This window comes from Triturus cristatus, chromosome 2_1 (assembly GCF_964204655.1).
Source record: "Triturus cristatus chromosome 2_1, aTriCri1.1, whole genome shotgun sequence".
Taxonomy (NCBI): Eukaryota; Metazoa; Chordata; class Amphibia; order Caudata; family Salamandridae; genus Triturus; species Triturus cristatus.
In genome coordinates, this window is record NC_140581.1 from 227,773,371 (window position 1) to 227,791,114 (window position 17,744).

The 17,744-nt window shown below is 48.2% G+C and overlaps 1 protein-coding gene across 25 annotated transcripts in view; it reads left to right on the forward strand.

Annotated features, from left to right (window-relative positions):
- NEDD4L (NEDD4 like E3 ubiquitin protein ligase) overlaps positions 1-17,744 on the forward strand; it is a 1,669,848-nt gene that overhangs the window by 1,210,325 nt on the left and 441,779 nt on the right. For 14 of the 25 annotated variants that reach the window (XM_085630265.1, XM_085630279.1, XM_085630272.1 and 11 more), the window contains 2 exons: positions 577-639; positions 15,850-15,981. The exons of 4 other annotated variants lie outside the window; for them this stretch is intronic. In XM_085630265.1, coding sequence (XP_085486391.1) covers positions 577-639; positions 15,850-15,981 — 195 coding nt within the window. The remainder of the gene's footprint in view (positions 1-576; positions 640-15,849; positions 15,982-17,744) is intronic. 7 more of the 25 variants (XM_085630299.1, XM_085630308.1, XM_085630349.1 and 4 more) reach the window with 1 other exon arrangement.

Here is a 17,744-nt window from a genome sequence, read left to right on the forward strand (position 1 = left end):
TATCTTCATTAACTTACTCGTTGGAAAGATTCATATCGTTATCTTGAGGCTAAAGAGGTATATGTATGTCAAAAATATATACCTGAATGTATGATGCAATATTTATCTGAAAGAGCACACTGAAAAAATAAATAATAATTTTATACTAAGTGTCTTTAATGATCATTGTTTAAAAGTAGTAAAAAGCAATCCTTTCATTAAACTCTACATACCTCACTGATAATACACCAGACATAAATATTGGGTTTCTCCAATGAAAGTGAGATTTTTATGCTCTCAGCCAAAGTGAGCAAGAGTAATTTTCAGACAGGTCAGACCCCTTACAATCATTTTCTTCTGTTTGCTTTCCCTTTTAAAATCTGGTGCACAATTGCTTAATTCTACTTTAATTTGACCTTAGTGAAACATATCTCTTATACTACTACTACTACTACTAACTCTCACAAAATCAGAACTTACCGGTGTTTTCTTCTACCGAGGCGGCTTCAACTGATCTCTCAAAACTTTAAAATCAAATAGCCTTTTTCCCCTATCACCTCATCTATGTTTTTATTTACATTAATATTCATTTGACAGCCGGGTACACCTCCAGCTAGGAGACCACGCTCTTCAACTGTGGCAGGTGGCGAAGAATCTATGGTAATGATCTTTTTCCTAAAACAGTAGTATGCGAACACAGACATTGAACATATTTGCAGAAGTCTTTGTATGTTTATTACAGGTTGTCAGGATGAGGTATATAGAGGTGTGCCTTTCTTCAAAGGGGGCCGTTGTCGAGCTTTATATTTCCATAATCATCAGTAATCTATGGCAGTAACCATTCTGGGAAATCTAAAACTATTAGTTTCTGAAAAAGATATTGAACTCTCGTGTCTTTTACTAAACGCATTTAGACCTCGCATCAGTGACCGGGTCCCTACAGCCTCTCTTTCTGTTGTACCTTACATCCATACACCTCGATTATCTTCATGTTTTTTCCCAGTGTTCCATATTCAAAAGAGGAAGGAAAGCCCTGGGTTAAATTAAGGTTTCCTAAAATTAACCTTTCACTCACTTATTTTCAGAACACCCAGTAGCACCGGGTTCTGTCTCCCATTCGCCCAATAATTAATGGCTGCAGAGACATGACCTTTCTGCCAAAAATGATCAAAGTAGCTATTGATAAGCTCTATTAAGATTTTTTTTAATTTTAATCACAAGATCAGTTTTTCAAAGTTGATTGATCACTTTATTTCATATTGGAAAGCATTCGTACAACAGAGACCAGTGCATCATTGTGGTCTTGGAGTTCTAGACATCTGAGAATGTGTAGAACAGTAATGGAAAACAACTAGAGAAACATTTTATGGTTTTTGCTTACTTTTTCTTAAAAGAAAAGGCAGTGCTCTACAATACAGCTTGTAGTAATCAGTGGCGTAGGTATAGGTAGAATTGTGGCATGATCATCCTAATTTGGAATACTGCTGACCCAGCGGCTTGTTTTCTCTAGTGTTAGTTGTGTTTTAGCAGTATGAATGAAGCAATCGTGTGTAAACAACCCAGGACTTCAATGCATTTCTAGTTATAAATTGTTCACAAACGAAAAGCCTTCGGGGGTGGTTCCAGTTCAGGACCAATGAAAATATACAATTTTTTGTTAAACTGTATTTTATTAATTTCAGTAAAATAAAGTAACATACCATGCAAGAGTGCAGTTTCAAACCTGTTATCCCATCAATTACATATTAAAGGCAGTGACAGACGTGATCTTTTTACATTCACCACGTGAGATAGCTTCAGGGTGGTACAAATAATGATCAATACAATTTATGGAGTGAACTCAATCAATCAATCAATCAAAGCATTTATATAGCGCACTACTCACCAAGAGGGTCTCAAGGCGCTGGGGGAGGGGGATCCGCTACTGCTCGAACAGCCAGGTCTTGAGTTGCTTCCTGAAGGCGAGGTGGTCCTGGGTCAGGCGGAGGTGGGTCGGGAGGGAGTTCCATGTCTTGGCGGCGAGGTAGGAGAAGGACCGTCCCCCTGTGGTGGCTCTTCGGATGCGGGGGACGGCGGCGAGGGCGTGGCCGGTCGATCGAAGCTGGCGTTTGGGAGCGTAGAAGTTGAGGCGGCTGTTGAGGTATCCTGGGCCTTGGTTGTGTAGGGCTTTGTGTGCGTGGGTGAGGAGTCGGAAGGTGATTCTCTTGTTGACCGGGAGCCAGTGCAGGTCTCTCAGGTGTCCGGAGATGTGGCTGCGACGGGGGATGTCCAGGATGAGTCGTGCTGAGGCGTTCTGGATTCGCTGGAGTCTCTTCTGGAGTTTGGCGGTGGTTCCGGTGTAGAGGGAGTTGCCGTAGTCCAGACGGCTGGTGACGAGGGCCTAGGTGACCGTCTTCCTGGTCTCGGTGGGGATCCACCGGAAGATCTTACGTAGCAAGCGCAGGATGTTGAAGCACGACGAGGAGACGGCGTTGACTTGTCTGGTCATGGAGAGGGAGGAGTCCAGGATGAAGCCCAGGTTGTGTGCGTGGTCTGTTGGTTTGGGTGCGCTGCCTAGGGCGGGGGGCCACCAGGAGTCGTCCCAGGCGGAGGGTGAGGATCCCAGGATGAGGACTTCCGTCTTGTCCGAGTTCAGTTTCAGGCGGCTGTTCTTCATCCATTCGGCTACCTCTTTAATCCCTTCGTGAAGGTTGGCTCTGGCGGTGGCGGGGTCATTGGTGAGGGAGAGAATCAGCTGGGTGTCGTCGGCGTAGGAGATGATGTTGAGGTTGTGCTGGCGTGCGATGTCTGCGAGGGGGCTCATGTAGACGTTGAAGAGGGTTGGACTGAGCGAGGAGACCTGAGGAACGCCGCAGATGACTTCGGTGGCTTCAGATCTGAACAGGGGGAGGCGGACTCTCTGTGTTCTTCCGGCAAGGAAGGAGATGATCCACTCCAGTGCCTTCTCCTGGATTCCGACGTTGCTGAGTCGCTGCACTAGTGTACGGTGGCAGACAGTGTCGAAGGCCGCGGAGAGGTGTAGGAGGATGAGGGCTGCTGTTTCTCCGTTGTCAAGCAGTGCTCGGATGTCATCGGTGGCTGCGATCAGGGCGGTCTCGGTGCTGTGGTTGGCCCGGAAGCCAGACTGCGAGAGGTCGAGGGAACCGTTCGTCTCGAGGAAGGCGGCCAGCTGCTTGTTGACGGTCTTCTCCATGACTTTTGCAGGAAACGGGAGCAGCGAGATGGGGCGGTAGTTCTTGAGGTCGGTGGGGTCGGCTGATGGCTTCTATAGTAGAGCGCTGAGTTCGGCGTGCTTCCAGCTCTCCGGGAAGGTAGCGGTGTCGAAGGAGGTGTTGATGATGTCCCGCAGGTGGGGTGCGATGACAGCGTCGGCCTTGTTGAAGACGTGGTGAGGGCAGGGGTCGGTAGGAGATCCGGAGTGGATGGAGTTCATCGTGCGGACGGTGTCTTCGGTGCTGATCGGGGTCCAGGCGCGGAGGGTGGTGGTGGGGGGCGGTGGTTCGGTCGTGGCGCGCGTCGGTTGAGTGCTGAAGCTGTTGTGTATGTCCGCGATCTTGTTGTGGAAGTAGGAGGCGAGGGAGTTGCAGAGGTCTTGCGAAGGGGTGATGTCGTTGTTTCCGGCGTTGGGGTTGGAGAGCTCTTTAATGATGTTGAAGAGTTCCTTGCTGTTGTGTGCGTTGTTGTCCAGTCGTTCCTTGAATGCGGTTTTCTTGGTGGCGTGGATGAGTTGGTGGTGTTTTCGGGTGGCGAGCTTGAGGGCGGTCATGTTGTCCGGTGTTGGGTCTCTGCGCCATGTCCTCTCGAGGGCTCGGCAGTTATTCTTGGAGCTCTTGAGTTCGTCGGTGAACCATGGGGCTTTCTTGCTACCGGGTCTGCTAGGCGGGGTCTTCAGAGGGGCGAGGTCGTCTGCGCAGTTGCTGATCCACTTCGCGAGGTTGGTGGCCGCCTGGCTTGGGTTCGTTGCGCTGGTGGGAGGGTTCATGCTCAGGGAGGTCGCGAGCTGGTCGGCTGTGATCTTGTTCCAGCTTCTGCGTGCAACCTGTTGCTGGTGGTGGTGGATCGTGGTCCTTCTGAAGCTGAAGTGGACGCAGCTGTGGTCCGTCCAGTGGAGTCCGGTGGCGTGGCTGAAGGCGATGTCCTTGCTGGATGAGAAGACGGGGTCGAGTGTGTGTCCGGCGTAGTGGGTGGGGGTGGTGACCAGCTGCTTGAGTCCCAGGTTTGCGAGGTTGTCCAGCAGGTTAGTGGTGTTGCGGTCGTTGTTGTTCTCCAGGTGGAAGTTGAGGTCCCCGAGGAGGATGTAGTCAGCGGAGAGGAGGGCGTGCGGGCTGATGAAGTCGGCGATGTCTTCGCTGAATTGTGTGCGTGGTCCCGGGGGTCTGTAGATGAGGGTGCCTCTGAGGGTGGTCTTGGGGTTGATGTGGACCTGGAAGTGCAGGTGCTCGGCGGGTGCGAGGGTGTCGTTGGTGTTGGTCGTGATGCGGATGGTGTTCCTGTGGATGATGGCGATGCCTCCTCCGGTCTGGTTGGTGCGGTCCCTTCGGATGATCTTGTAGCCATCTGGGATGGCGATGGCGATGTCGGGCGCTGAAGAGGCGTTCATCCAGGTTTCCGTGAGGAAGGCGACGTCTGGTGAGGTTGTGTCGAGCAGGTTCCAGAGCTCGATGGCGTGTCTGTGGACGGAGCGGGTGTTGAGCAGGATGCATTTCAGGTGGCTGCTGCTGTTGCTCGTCTTGGTTGGTGCTGGAGTAGTGCTGGTCCGGATGCAGGTGAACTTGCAGGCGTTGCAGCAGAAGGGTCCGTGGGTGCGTCTCGGGGTGGCTCAGTAGCATCCTGGGATTCGGCCGGCGTTGAGTGCGTTGAGGGTGGCGGCGTCGTACGTCCGGCGGGTGGGCTGGGGTCTGCGGGGGCCAGGGGTCCTGGCGCTGAGCGCAGGCCAGGCGCGGACGGGCTTACCTTTGGCGCACCTTCGGCGCTCAGTCGGCGCTCCCGCTGCGCGCGTCCGCTGCGCGGTCGCTCTGGGGGCGTCATAAGAAGGGGGACGAGAGGGCGGGTCAGCTGGGCGGCGGGAGCGGCTCGGCCAATGGGTCGGTGGTGGGTGGGGCCTGTGGCGAGCTGCGGCGGGAAACTGGCGAGCGGGCGGTTCTGCGGCAAGGCTGGTAGGCAGGAGCAGGAGGCGGCAGGAGGAGCAAGGGGGTGACCCGGCCTGGTGAGAGGCGCAGCGGTCACTCTTAGACAACAAGCTGAAATTCTTATAAGGAGTACAATAATTTCACACTCGGTCATCAGGAAAATATCAAGAGTAGCATCCTTCTATAGAATCAGCCCTCTGCATTAGTGCTGTCATCAGGGCCAGAGTCACCGTCATCCTGTAGTTTTTAAAGCAGTTAGGCCCATAACAATACCTAGTCAGCCGCCCTGTTTTCATTGATTGACATTCTCATATAGTGGTCCCTCAACCAGTTATCCAGCAATGGAACTCAAGTGCCCAACCACCCAATGGCCACAAGACATTTCGCCAAGAGGAGGGCCAGCTGAACTGGTTTGTAGGGGATTTTCAGTCCCTTTGGTCTAACCACAATGCCCAGTAAGCAAGCCAGTGGCATTAGAGAAATCGATATCCCAGTGACTTCCTCGTTGAGTGCAAAACATGTCCCCAATAATCCTGGACCATTGCACATTCCCAGGCCAAATGTAAAAAATGGTCACCTTCCCTCCCCACACAACATGCACACTTAGGTCCTCTAGGGGGATCCGGTATGTACAATTTATACATTCGTACGGTGCAGAAAGTGAGGTAGTTTGAATCTGTACCTACTGTACACTGGTGCACCAGGGCTGTTGCACTTGCCCAAATCCGCATCTGAATTAGACATTTTCAAATCTGTTTCCCAGGCCCCATGCGCTGCGAATTGTTGGTGCAGCATGTTTCACCTGAGGGTCTTTTAAAAGAGGGTAGTGGCATTCATCTCCCCCATCCAGTCAGGCCATCTAGCACCACAGAGGGCCGCGACGCAGCAGGGAAATCTACCCCAAGCCCCCTCGCGACGCTCTCCAGCTTAGCAGAAGTGGGCCGGTTCGATCCCAAAAGAATCCTTAGCGTCCTCAAAAGTAATGAAGGTTTCTAGGGGTATATATCACCCGTCACCTGACACCCTCCCGCTCTCCATTGTTCCATTGACCTATCTGCGTCTGTTTCTAAAGGGAGCAAGACCCCATAACCGGTGCTCCCTGCTAAAGGGGGCTCTACAGAGAACCCTCTGGACCACCTTTTCCCAGATTTTCGCTGTGTTTTTGATTACATACGGGACTGAGTGTTACGACCTGCACTCGCACATAAGTAACTGTGGCAAAGCGTCTGAAATAAATAATGTTTAATTGTTGCAATAAAGAGTGAAGAGGCCGCCGGATACACACCCCTCTGCCAGCCATTTGTCCCTCATCGCATCTACCCCAGATGTTCTTCTATGAAAATGTAATCTGAAAGAAACACGTTAGTGTTAGATTCCTTACCTTAGAATATCCCCAGGAGCCAGACTGGATCCGGAAAGTTTTTGCTAGCAGTACCTCTACGCGTCAGTAGGTGGCGTTGTGCGGCTCCGTGTCCGTCGCTGGCGTCCTATGCGCCGAGATGACGTCACGGAGACTACTTTGGCGCCACCCATGCGCGCCAAAGTCAGTTCTTTCTTTCTCCGCGCCAGTAATCGCAGATCCGGTTAAAGCACGTACCTTAGTCAATTTTTGACTATCTTTTTTGAGACTTTTTGTCTCCTGTAAGCTTGAGTCTACTCTGGTGCACGTAGGGATGCCTGGTTTTAAGTCTTGTGGGGCCTGCTGTTGCAATATGTCAGTGGCGGACCCCCACGACGTCTGTCTCTACTGCCTGGAGAGCAACCACGACTCCCAGTCCTGTATGGACTGTTGAGGGAGCGGCACCGGAAGCTGTTTGAGGTTTGGCACTCGTAACTGCGCCATTCACGGTCCAGGGGCCGCTCCAGAGAACGCTTTCGGGGCCACCATCATCGCTCCTAGGGCCCCAAGTCTTCACCCTCGGATTCGGGTAAGAAACGACACAAAAAGAAGTCGAAGAAGTGTGGTCGCTCGCCGACGTTCCCCGTCGGTCCCCAGATGCAGACGAGGGGGACAGGGGTTCTGCCCCTGCGGCTCCTTCGGAGCCCAGGAGTCTCGCGGCCTACCCACCTTACCCGGGTCCGTCGGTGACTCCCGCACAGGTACAAGAATTTCGTGCTACCATGGACCGCCTGTTTAGGCCTCGGCCTCCTGCCGGCGCGCTCTTGGGACCCGCGGTCCCGTGTCAGGATCCTGTCGGCGCCGCCGGCGGCTCCGGCCCCGGCACCGCAGGATCCTGCGCCGCTGGCTCCGGCGCCACAAGGTCCCACTCCTCCGCCTACCATGGATGAGTGCGCTTCTTACACGGTGGTGCTCTGTGGGGCAGCTGAGGTCCTCAATCTTGATCTCCCTACGGTGGCCCTAAAAACTAATCTCCTCACTGAAGTGCTCCAGATGGCGTCCACTTCGTCGGAGCTCCTGCTGCCCTTTAACGACGCCCTCAGTAATGTCTTACTGGGCAGTTGGTCGCGTCCAGACACAGGGGCACCTCTGGATAAGAACGTCACCCGGCGTCATCGCCCGACGCCGGGGGACCCTGCGTTTCTTACCACTCATCCTACGCCCGAGAGCCTGGTCATCCAAGCTTCGACGTCCCAGAGTGCCTTTCCCACAGCTCCGCTGGATAAGGACTCTAAGAAGCTGGAGCACTTCGGCAAGCGGTTGTTCTCTTAGGCCAGCTTAGGGTGCGGTCGGTGAACACTGCCTGCCTCTTGGGCCGCTATTCCCACGCGGTGTGGGATACAGTTGCGTGTTGCCTCAGTGTCCTGAAGAGACCCAAACTGTGCTATCCCAAGCTGTTGCCAAGGGTAAAGATGCAGCTAAGTAGCCATTCTGTGTGGTTTGGACACCGCGGACTCACTAGGTAGAGCAATTGCTACGACTGTGGCGCTTCGTCGCCACGCCTGGTTGAGATCTACCGGGTTCTCACCAGATGTCCAAAGCTCACTCGTGGACATGCCCTTGGATGGCACTCGCCTGTTTAGCGATAAAGCTGACACTGCGCTGGAGCGTTTTAAGGACTCGAGGGCTACGGCCAAGTCCTTAGGTCTTTCCACGAAAATCCCAGCCACTCCTGGTTTTCGTTCCTTTCGTGGCCACGTAAGGGGCGCCCAGGCACGTTCCTTCAGCAAGCCTGTGCAGACCCAGCCTCAGCTCGGACGCGCTTTTTGCAGGGGCGGGTCTAGGAATCAGCGTGGGGGTTAATCCACCTCCGCCCCCGCTGCTTCTAACTCCAAACCTTCCTAATCTGAACTTTGGGGGGCACCCCTCGCCAGTGGGTGGCAGGAACCGCTATCACCTCCCCCACTGGCACGCTATCACATCGAACAAGTGGGAGTTGCAGATCATCCGCAAGGGTTACTCCCTTCCCTTTCAGTCCACCCCTCCAGCCATGCCACCTCAGTACCACCGCATGTCGGGGGAACACTTGACACTTCTCCAGCAGGAAGTCACGGCCCTCTTGGCCAAGGGGGCCATCGAGTGCGTTCCTGGGCCGGAAGTAGGGAGTGGTTGTTATTCCCACTACTTTCTGGTCCCCAAGAAGGAGAAAGCGGGTCTGCGTCCCATCTTGGACCTCCGAAACGCTAACCGCTTCCTCCGGAAAGAGAAGTTCAAGATGTTGACTTTGGCTCAGGTCTTGTCTGCTCTCGATCCAGGGGACTGAATGGTAGCGTTGGACTTGCAGGACGTCTTTTTTCATATTCCCATCCTTCAGGCCCATCGGCGTTACCTGCGGTTCATGGTAGGCCACGAGCACTTTAAGTTTACCATGCTCCCCTTTGGCCTTACCAGCGCCCCTCGGGTGTTCACGAAAGTGATGGCGGTGGTCGCAGCTCATCTGCGCAGATCGGGGGTTTCAGTCTTCCCCTATCTAGACGACTGGTTGTTGAAGGTGTGCTTGCCCCAAACGGTCGTCTCTCACCTCCAGACTACGGCCAACCTCCTGCATTTGCTGGGGTTTTCCATCAATGTGCCGAAGTCGCACCTGAGTCCCTCTCAGAGCTCCAATTCATCGGAGCGGTTCTGGATTTGGCGCAGTTTCGGTCTATCTTCCCGAACAGCGGATCCGGGATATTCAGGCTATGATTCTGATCTTTCAGCCTCTGTCCCGGGTTTCAGTCTGGATGACCCTCCGACTCCTGGGCCTGATGGCCTCCTGTATCCTGCTAGTGCAACATGCCAGATGGCAAATGCGGGCTCTGCAGTGAGACCTGAAGTTTCAGTGGACACAGCATCAGGGCAACCTGTCCGATCACTTCCAGATCTCGAAGGGCACTGCACGTCACTTTCAGTGGTGGCTCACTAATCGCGATTGGGTCAATGGCAGATCCCTCTCCCTTCCCCAACCGGAGCTCACAGTGGTGACGGATGCGTCCCTCCTGGGATGGGGTGGCTACATGGGAGAGGCAGAGATCAGGGGCCTCTGGTCTCCGGCGGAATCCCGGCTCCATATCAACCTTCTGGAGCTGCGGGCTGTCTGACTTGCTCTGAAAGCCTTCCTTCCCTCTGTCCGGGGACAGGTAGTGCAGGTATTCACAGACAACACCACCGCCATGTGGTATTGCAACAAAAAGGGCGGGGTGGAGTCGTGGACCCTATGTCAGGAGGCTCTGCGCCTCTGGACATGGCTGGAACATCGGGGCATGTCTCTGGTGGTTCAACACCTGGCCGGTTCCCTGAACGCCAGAGCGAATGAACTCAGCCGCAGATACATGTTGGATCACGAATGGCTTCTGACCTCGGACGTGGTGCAAGGTCTCTTTCTGCAGTGAGGAGAGCCTTTGTTAGATCTATTCGCCACCGAAGAGAACGTGCAATGTCATCAATTCTGCGTGTTGGAATTTCCAAGGCGGCACTCGCTCGGAGACGCTTTTCGTTGCGAGTGGAGTTGCGGTCTGTTGTACGCCTTTCCGCCTATACCACTTCTGCCCAGAGTGCTGAAGAAGATCAGACGCGACCGGGCCCAATTCATTCTTGTGTCTCCGGTTTGGGCAAGAAGAGTATGGTATCCCGAGCTATTCAGTCTGGCGATCTGTCCTCCGATCCGACTGCCTCTTCGGGAGGATCTTCTGTCGCAGCAGCAGGGGACGGTCCTTCACCCGAACCTGTCCAGCCTCCACCTCCATGCGTGGAGATTGAGCGGCGACAGTTGACAGCTTTTGACCTTCCTGCCGAAGTCTGTGATGTTATTTTGGCAGCCAGGCGTCCCTCCACTAAAACGGTATACGTCTGCAGGTGGCATAAATTTGTGGCATGGTGCACAGCGAAGGCTGTGGATCCCCTTTCTGCCCCTCTTTCAGAAGTTCTTCTGTTCCTCCTTTCTCTGGCCCGGCAGGGCTCTGCTCTGGGCACTATCAAAGGCTATCTCTCAGCCATTTCCGCCTTTTTAAGGCTTCCAGATCAGCCTTCTCTTTTCAAGTCACCTGTTGATAGTGTTTTCTTGAAAGGCATTACACACACGTTCCCTCCAGTCCCCTTTATAATGCCTCAGTGGTACTTGAATCTTGTGTTGACTTATTTGATGTGCGCTCCCTTTGAGCCGCTTCACAACTGCCCCTTATGTCTTCTCACCTTAAAGACTGCTTTCCTGGTTGCTATCACCTCTGCCAGACGAGTGAGTGAGCTCCAGGCTCTTTCTTCTAAACCTCCTTTCCTTTCTGTTCATCCGGACAAGGTGGTGTTAAGGACCCGTCCTTCTTTTCTGCTCAAGGTTGTCACGCCCTTCCACATCGGGCAGACCATCACTTTGCCCACTTTCTTTCCGCCTCTGCATCCTTCGAAAGAGGAAGTGAGGCTCCACCGTCTGGACCCAAAACGTGCGCTCTCGTTCTATCTGAAGCGCAAACAACAGTTCCGAGTGGATGATCAGCTCTTTGTTGGCTACGTGGGTGCCAAGAAAGGTCGGGCTGTGCATAAACTAACCATCTCTCGGTGGGTCGTTCTGTGCATTAAAGCCTGTTACTCCTTGGCTAAAAAGGAGCCTCCTGTGGGGCTGAGTACCCATTCTACTCGGGCGATGGCAGCCTCTTCCGCCGTGGGACGGGGAATCCCTTTACAGGATATCTGTCAGGCAGCTACATGGTCCTCGCTGCATACCTTTACCAAGCATTATTGCCTTGACAGCCAAGTCCGGAGAGACAGCTTCTTTGGCCGTTCTGTTCTCCGGGATTTTCTGGTGTTATCTTAGTTCGCAGACCCACCACCGGGGTTGGGATTGCTGGGGTATCTATTCTAGGGTAAGGAATCAAACACTGTTTCTTTCAGATGAACAAGTTACTTACCTTCGGTAACGATATATCTGTAAGAAACATTAGTGTTAGATTCCTTACCGCCCCACCCATCCTCCCCGTTCTACGAACTGATTTCTAGGGTGAAGGATACCCCTTTTAGGGCCATAGTTTTAGGCACCAGTGTCTTGCATGGCTCTGCATACCTGGCGCGGAAAGTCGTGTACAGAACTGACGTCGGCGCGCATGTGTGGCGCTTAAGTATTCTCCGTGACGTCATCTCAGCGCATACAAAGCCAGTGGCGGACGCGGAGCCGCACGACGCCACCTACTGACGCTCAGAGGTACTGCTAGCGAAAACTTTCCGGATCCAGTCTGACGCCTGGGGATTTTCTAAGGTAAGGAATCTAACACTAACTAATGTTTCTTACAGATATATCGTTAGCGAAGGTAAGTAACTTGTTCTTTAAGTACTACCGGTAATTATATTTTTGTTACAACAGTTTCTGCAGAAAGATGGTAGATTAATCTTCGTGGTGAAGGACATTAAATATTCATAATTTTATAGATTGATTCCTGTTGACTATCGTTTTGGGATTTATTTAGTGGGGTGCTGCATAAGAAATGAGAATTGCTGTTGTGACACCGTATTTGTTGTGGTACGTTTTCACTAATGTTATGGGATTATATAGACTACTTTGGAGAACGTAAATATTTTAAATTCTGCCTTTAATTGCTCCCGTTGGCCTAACATTTACATTGATGAATCTGGTACTCCGGCCTGCCACTCAGTGTTCAAACTAGGGCTAGGCTGAAAGATAATTTGTTGTTCTCATTGCCTAGCCTCACACACATACCATCATTGTGCTGCCATTAGAACAGGTATATTTGTATTACTGAAATCATCATGTAGGTTTGAATGTGTCTGATACGTAAACCTTAGTAGCTTCGAACTGCATTACCCTTGTACTGTTATCTCCGATCTCCCTTCTTCCACACTTTTAGGAATTGCTTGCCTAAAGGTGATCTTTCTCAGCTAAGGGTTCCAATTTTGAATGGGAGCTAGGGCCCATATTTCCCGACATGCTCTGTATAGAAAGACCGAAGCCACCCAGTTAAAGAACCATAAACTCGAGAATTTTTTTAATTTGTGTAATAATTCTTTAATAAATCATATTTCCAGCTGTTTTATTTTGAACTACGCACAAGATTTTTGCCAACTAAAGCTGCCCTTCATCTTGTGAAATCCTGTTTATTCTTGGTGGTGTCCTCTGTCCTCCCTTTACTACAGACAGCTTTTTCGGGTATTTTTAATTAATTACTACAGTATCGGTGAAGAAGGAAAGCATGACTTTCATTTAAAAGTGGCGCAGTCCAACAACGCCGTTATCCATTCCACCTAAAGAAAGCAATCTGGAGAAGCCAAACCTCACCTCAGGCCAGTCAGACACAAAGGAGTGGAGAAGTACACTCGAGAGAGAGTTATGTCTGCGGGGACACTATATAAACAGCCTTGCCTGGTCATTCCACAGGAAGACGTGGGGCAGGCCAGCAGTGATCTGAATTGCCCTTTGCTTCTTTCTTTTGGACGAACAGGGCCTGGATATAGAATGGACATATCTGAAGAGAACAATTGATAAAGAATACTGAGATATACTTGAAATCTGCATGTACAGAACATGAAGTAATGTTTCTGTAAAATGGAATCAAGTACTAAAGACTCATAGTATCTAAATGGAGAGAGTAGTGGCAGGCCACAGTAAAACAATAAGTGTTAAAGGCTAGTCCAACAAAAATTGTTGTAATATTGTCAGAGCCTAAAATATGTGGTATGCAACTTCTGGAAAGTGTGCGTTTTTGTCCCAGATGAGTTTATTCCTGTTTTGTTTGTACTTATAATTTCCAGCAATCACCTGAGGTCATGGCGCTAGGACATTCACCAGACTTTAAACAATAAAGGGAAAAAAAGCTGAAGTTTTCAGTGGCCTGCAGCCACAGTGGAGCGCTTGCCTCAGGTCCACCCAAGAGCACTCTATGAACCTCAGTGTGGGCTTTGAAAAATTCATATTGTGGTTGGTGGTGCCCCAGAAGGGCATGGGTGCTAGCAGTAGATTTTTGGGGGGACTGCCAGGAGTGCGGAAGATTCCTTTGAAAGCCCCTCAGCATTCTGGAAGCTTTCCAGCAAATTTGTAGGAAGATGTGAAAAAAAAGACTCTTTCTATTAAACTAGTGAAAGGATTATTCATGTATAATTTGTAGAGGGCTCATGACTGCAACAAGACAGGAATCCTGTGAAAGCCTCAGTCTAAAACATATATCCCTTCCCGAAAAGATAATTGAACTCGCGCCTTCAAACACAAACAGTCCCTTCCCAGCATGTTGACTTTTTAAGACACTGGTGAGTAGACCATCCATTTTCAGGATATTTAAGAAGAAAGTTAGCACCTTAAAGTATAAGTGGGTGTGAAAAATTGCAAGTTGACAAAGGAAAAATAATTGGTAAAAAATTGTTCGTCACTTCGTCTTAAAAAAAGTTTCTGTGCATCTATTATTTGTCAAGAAGATGATATATTCTACTGAACCACTGTAACTCTGCATCCATACTATTTTTATGATTACTGCAGTCACGGCCTGATTGAATGTAATAAATAGGATGCACTGTAAGTATCTTAAATAGCATTGTAAATTGTAATACAGGGATCCATTGTGATTCGTGTATCATTTTGTGTAGATGTTTTCTTTAACAAACAATTTAACTGATTATTGTATATTTGTAATATATCTTTTATAATAAATGTGCATTTTGTTTTTTAAATTAGGACATTGTTGTGTAATATTGAAAGATTGCTGTTGTAATTTTACTGGAAGTTGAAACTAAACACTTTTTAAGCCATCGTACATTAGGGATTTATCATTTATGATTTTAGGAGTACAAGTTGGTAAAAATGGTTAGTTACATAACAATAAGAGAACAAATGAGTGGCACATTTCCAACACTGTTCCAATTATTAAGGAGGTATTCTATTGATAGTGTTGGGCTTCTGGCAGTATGTCTGTTTAACTACCATAAGAATTACTAATGGTACTAAGAGCTCTACCTTTGTTGGCAAGATGGAACAGAGCGAATGCGTCGATGGTTTTATAAAGAACAATGTCCTATCAGCTCTGTTCACGGTGAAGGTGCACTTACTAGACTTGAAAGATCGAAACTCCACTTTCCATGTTGTTGTTGGTGTATTTTCTTAGTGCCTCGACCTTCCTCCTTAGACTCCCTGTAGGTGTAGTTCCTTGTTTTGGTCAGTAATTTATTCCATCCCTCTTATGTACATCATCTGAGAAATGCAAAATTTCTACCAGCGATTGTTGCTATCCGGGTTTCAAGAGCTATAAATTTAGGAGAAAACTAAACGTTCAGATGTGACAAGACACTAATATATAGTTATTATTTTTTTATTGTTTTCACTTGACGCCGGGACAGTGTCTAGATGTGCAGGGGCCTGTTCTCTGTTTTGCATTTCTAGAGAAGAGAACACTTATTAATTCATGAAAATAACATTGCATAGTCCTTCTCTGCTTCTTAAACCACGTCCTCTCTCTTTATGAATTTCATAATATTTCCGAAGTGTGCACATTATATATATTCCTATTCTATGATCCCAAAGAAAAACGTATAACTGAAGTTGGTAGGCTTAAGAACCCCATGTGGTATTGTGGTTGCAAAGAGTTTTTTGCTTGATAGATTTTCTTTTTCTGCCTACGTGTTTAAGGATTACCATTTTATATTGTCACCGAGATAGTATTTGTGCTACAATCAGAGTTGCTTAAGTAAGAAGTCTAATATTTTAGCAAGCATGATATTTGACTTTGATACCCTTGAGAGCCTGTTTAATTGTCTTAGAGTTGGCAAATATTTGTTAATTTGAATTACCCAAGCTCTGCTTCATGCTCCTTACATATCTTGTGTAGTGACAGACATCTGTGTAATGTGGTACTCTGTTCTTGGTGTAAAGGGTTTGGATCTTTGGAAGGAAGTAGTCCTGTGTGTCCACCTCCACCACCCATATTCTTCTCTTTCAAGCTTCTTGTGACTGCATGCATAATCACTGTTATCCACTCTGGTGCCTCATGTAGCCTGGTCTTTACAAAAAAAAGAAATATCTAGTGAGTGAATACATTGCTAATGCATTTGCCTTCGTCATGGCCACTGTCCCGCAGCTCCCAGGTGCCCCCCTATCTCCCAAGGATGATTGCTGGCTGCATCTATGATTCAAGACATCAGTTGAAGCTATGTAATGGATGATGAATCAATACTGGCAATCAGCGCTGCTCACTAAGAAGAAAGAAGTTTCTGTTTACTCTATTGGTTATTACAAACATTCCCATGTCTTTCTTTTTTTAAGAAAATAATACTATCTGAAATGTTGCATACTGAGATTATTGTTGTGTGTCTTTGCTATCTCAGAATAATTGCTAGTAGGAATCCCCAAATGTTGACAATGATTTCTTGCATAAACAGCCATCAGTGGCCTATGTGCACACCACACCGGGCTTACCATCAGGCTGGGAGGAGAGGAAAGATGCTAAGGGACGTACTTATTATGTCAATCATAACAATCGAACGACAACATGGACGCGACCTATTATGCAGGTACAGTATGCAGATAACTGTCCAGCCTAAACATGGTCCTCTTGGTTTACAATGTCAAAATTAGCAATAGGTATTTATTGCATAGCGTTTTAGCACATTCTTGATCACAGATCTTTTTTTTTTAAGCTACTTTCAAGTAGCTCATGATTTGTAATGGGAAAGTAGTTTAGACCACATAGAAAACTGAAAAGGTTTCGAAAGTCCAAACGTTGCTTGGGTTTGAACATGATTGAAATTAGCATTCAGTTGCAATTCCTGAATTTAGAACTACTACTCGGTGTACAAAGGTTAAGAAAACAGATAGATACCCATGCCTGGTCAAGTATTTTCCACCAAGAACTCCCATGGCAATGCCTCTTGAGGGAAAAAAAGCATCACCTCGGTCTCCTCATTACCACCAGTCTGTATCTTGTTGAAGCAAATTACATAAAGGCCTACAAGACATTACTTTTTTGTTTTCTTTTTGGCCAAGCTCTCTGTAAAATATCTGAATTTATTTTTAAATGTGAGGCAAGTTACTTGCATTCAAAATGTGGCATACTTTGTTTTATACATGCTGATAATTTTTTATGTCAGCACAGGCTAGAAAGATGATAGGACACTAAAAGCTTAGTGAGTCCTGCCCGACTGCCATTATTTGTTGCTTATTTTTGGGTTGTTTGCTTCTCTGGTTACCCTTGCTGGATATTTATTCCTTAACAGTAGGAGAAAAAAGGCATTCAAGCCAGATGAAGTAACAACTTGATTATGGAAGCATTGCGGCGCTAGATTCCAAAAGATACCAATTGACCCATTTGAAATAGGTGATTATTAGAGTATTTAATCAACTATTTTAGATTAACAATCTTTCCTCTAATATTAACATATGAAATTAATCTATATTGTCTACTAATATGATGATGATCTGCTTGAAACCCAGATGAAATAGTAGAGTTAAGTTTGTCTGTATTGCGCAGTGTTGTGGAGCATGCTTTGTCTGTTCTGCCTCCAAGGACAGAGTTCAAGGCCCCTCTGGTCCTAAACCTGTTTTCATGTAATCCAGGCAAAAACTATTACTTGGTAACTTTTTTGGCACCCCCAGAGAAATAAGGCTAGAGTTGTGTGGAGTTGGGTCTTTCTTTAATGTCTGGCTTATTTCTACTTCAGAATAAAGCTAACCTTTCTTTCTGGCTGTAGCACAGAAGTGGCTGATGCTTGTTATGAAATGTTACCTATTGCACGCCAATGTCAGTCACATGGACTCCAACTTGAACAATTGTGATAGTACTGGTTATGTTTATGCATTTGAACTGCCTAATGCATTACTCCCGTACAGCTACCAGGAGGAGTTTTTGTTTACAATGCGTGTGTGGGAGTACACCTTCCTGTATACTCTCGTGTTTCCCCAGCAGTAAGGCATTTGTCTGTGGCAGGGAATACCCAAATTTTGGCAGGTATTTATGCCTTTCAGGCTACCTTTAAATAACAAGTCAACAGCTTGGCTATGATCGAGTCCTCCAGTGGATTCTTTGAGGCTTTTAGGGTTTAGAGAATCCAGTTAATTGTGTGTATTCATTGCAAGTTGTAGCAGCACTACAAGCTTTCTCTTCAAAGATGGTGTAGCAGCCTCATCATGTATGTGGTTGCCTACTGTTGATATGAGCAGATAGTTGTGCTTGAAGTGCATGAAGCTGTTCTTGCGACATGTAACTTTCTTTAAAGCTCTCCTAGAAGAATAAGATGTACATATATATTAAAGAGAGGTAGGCATTTTATGGGCTGTT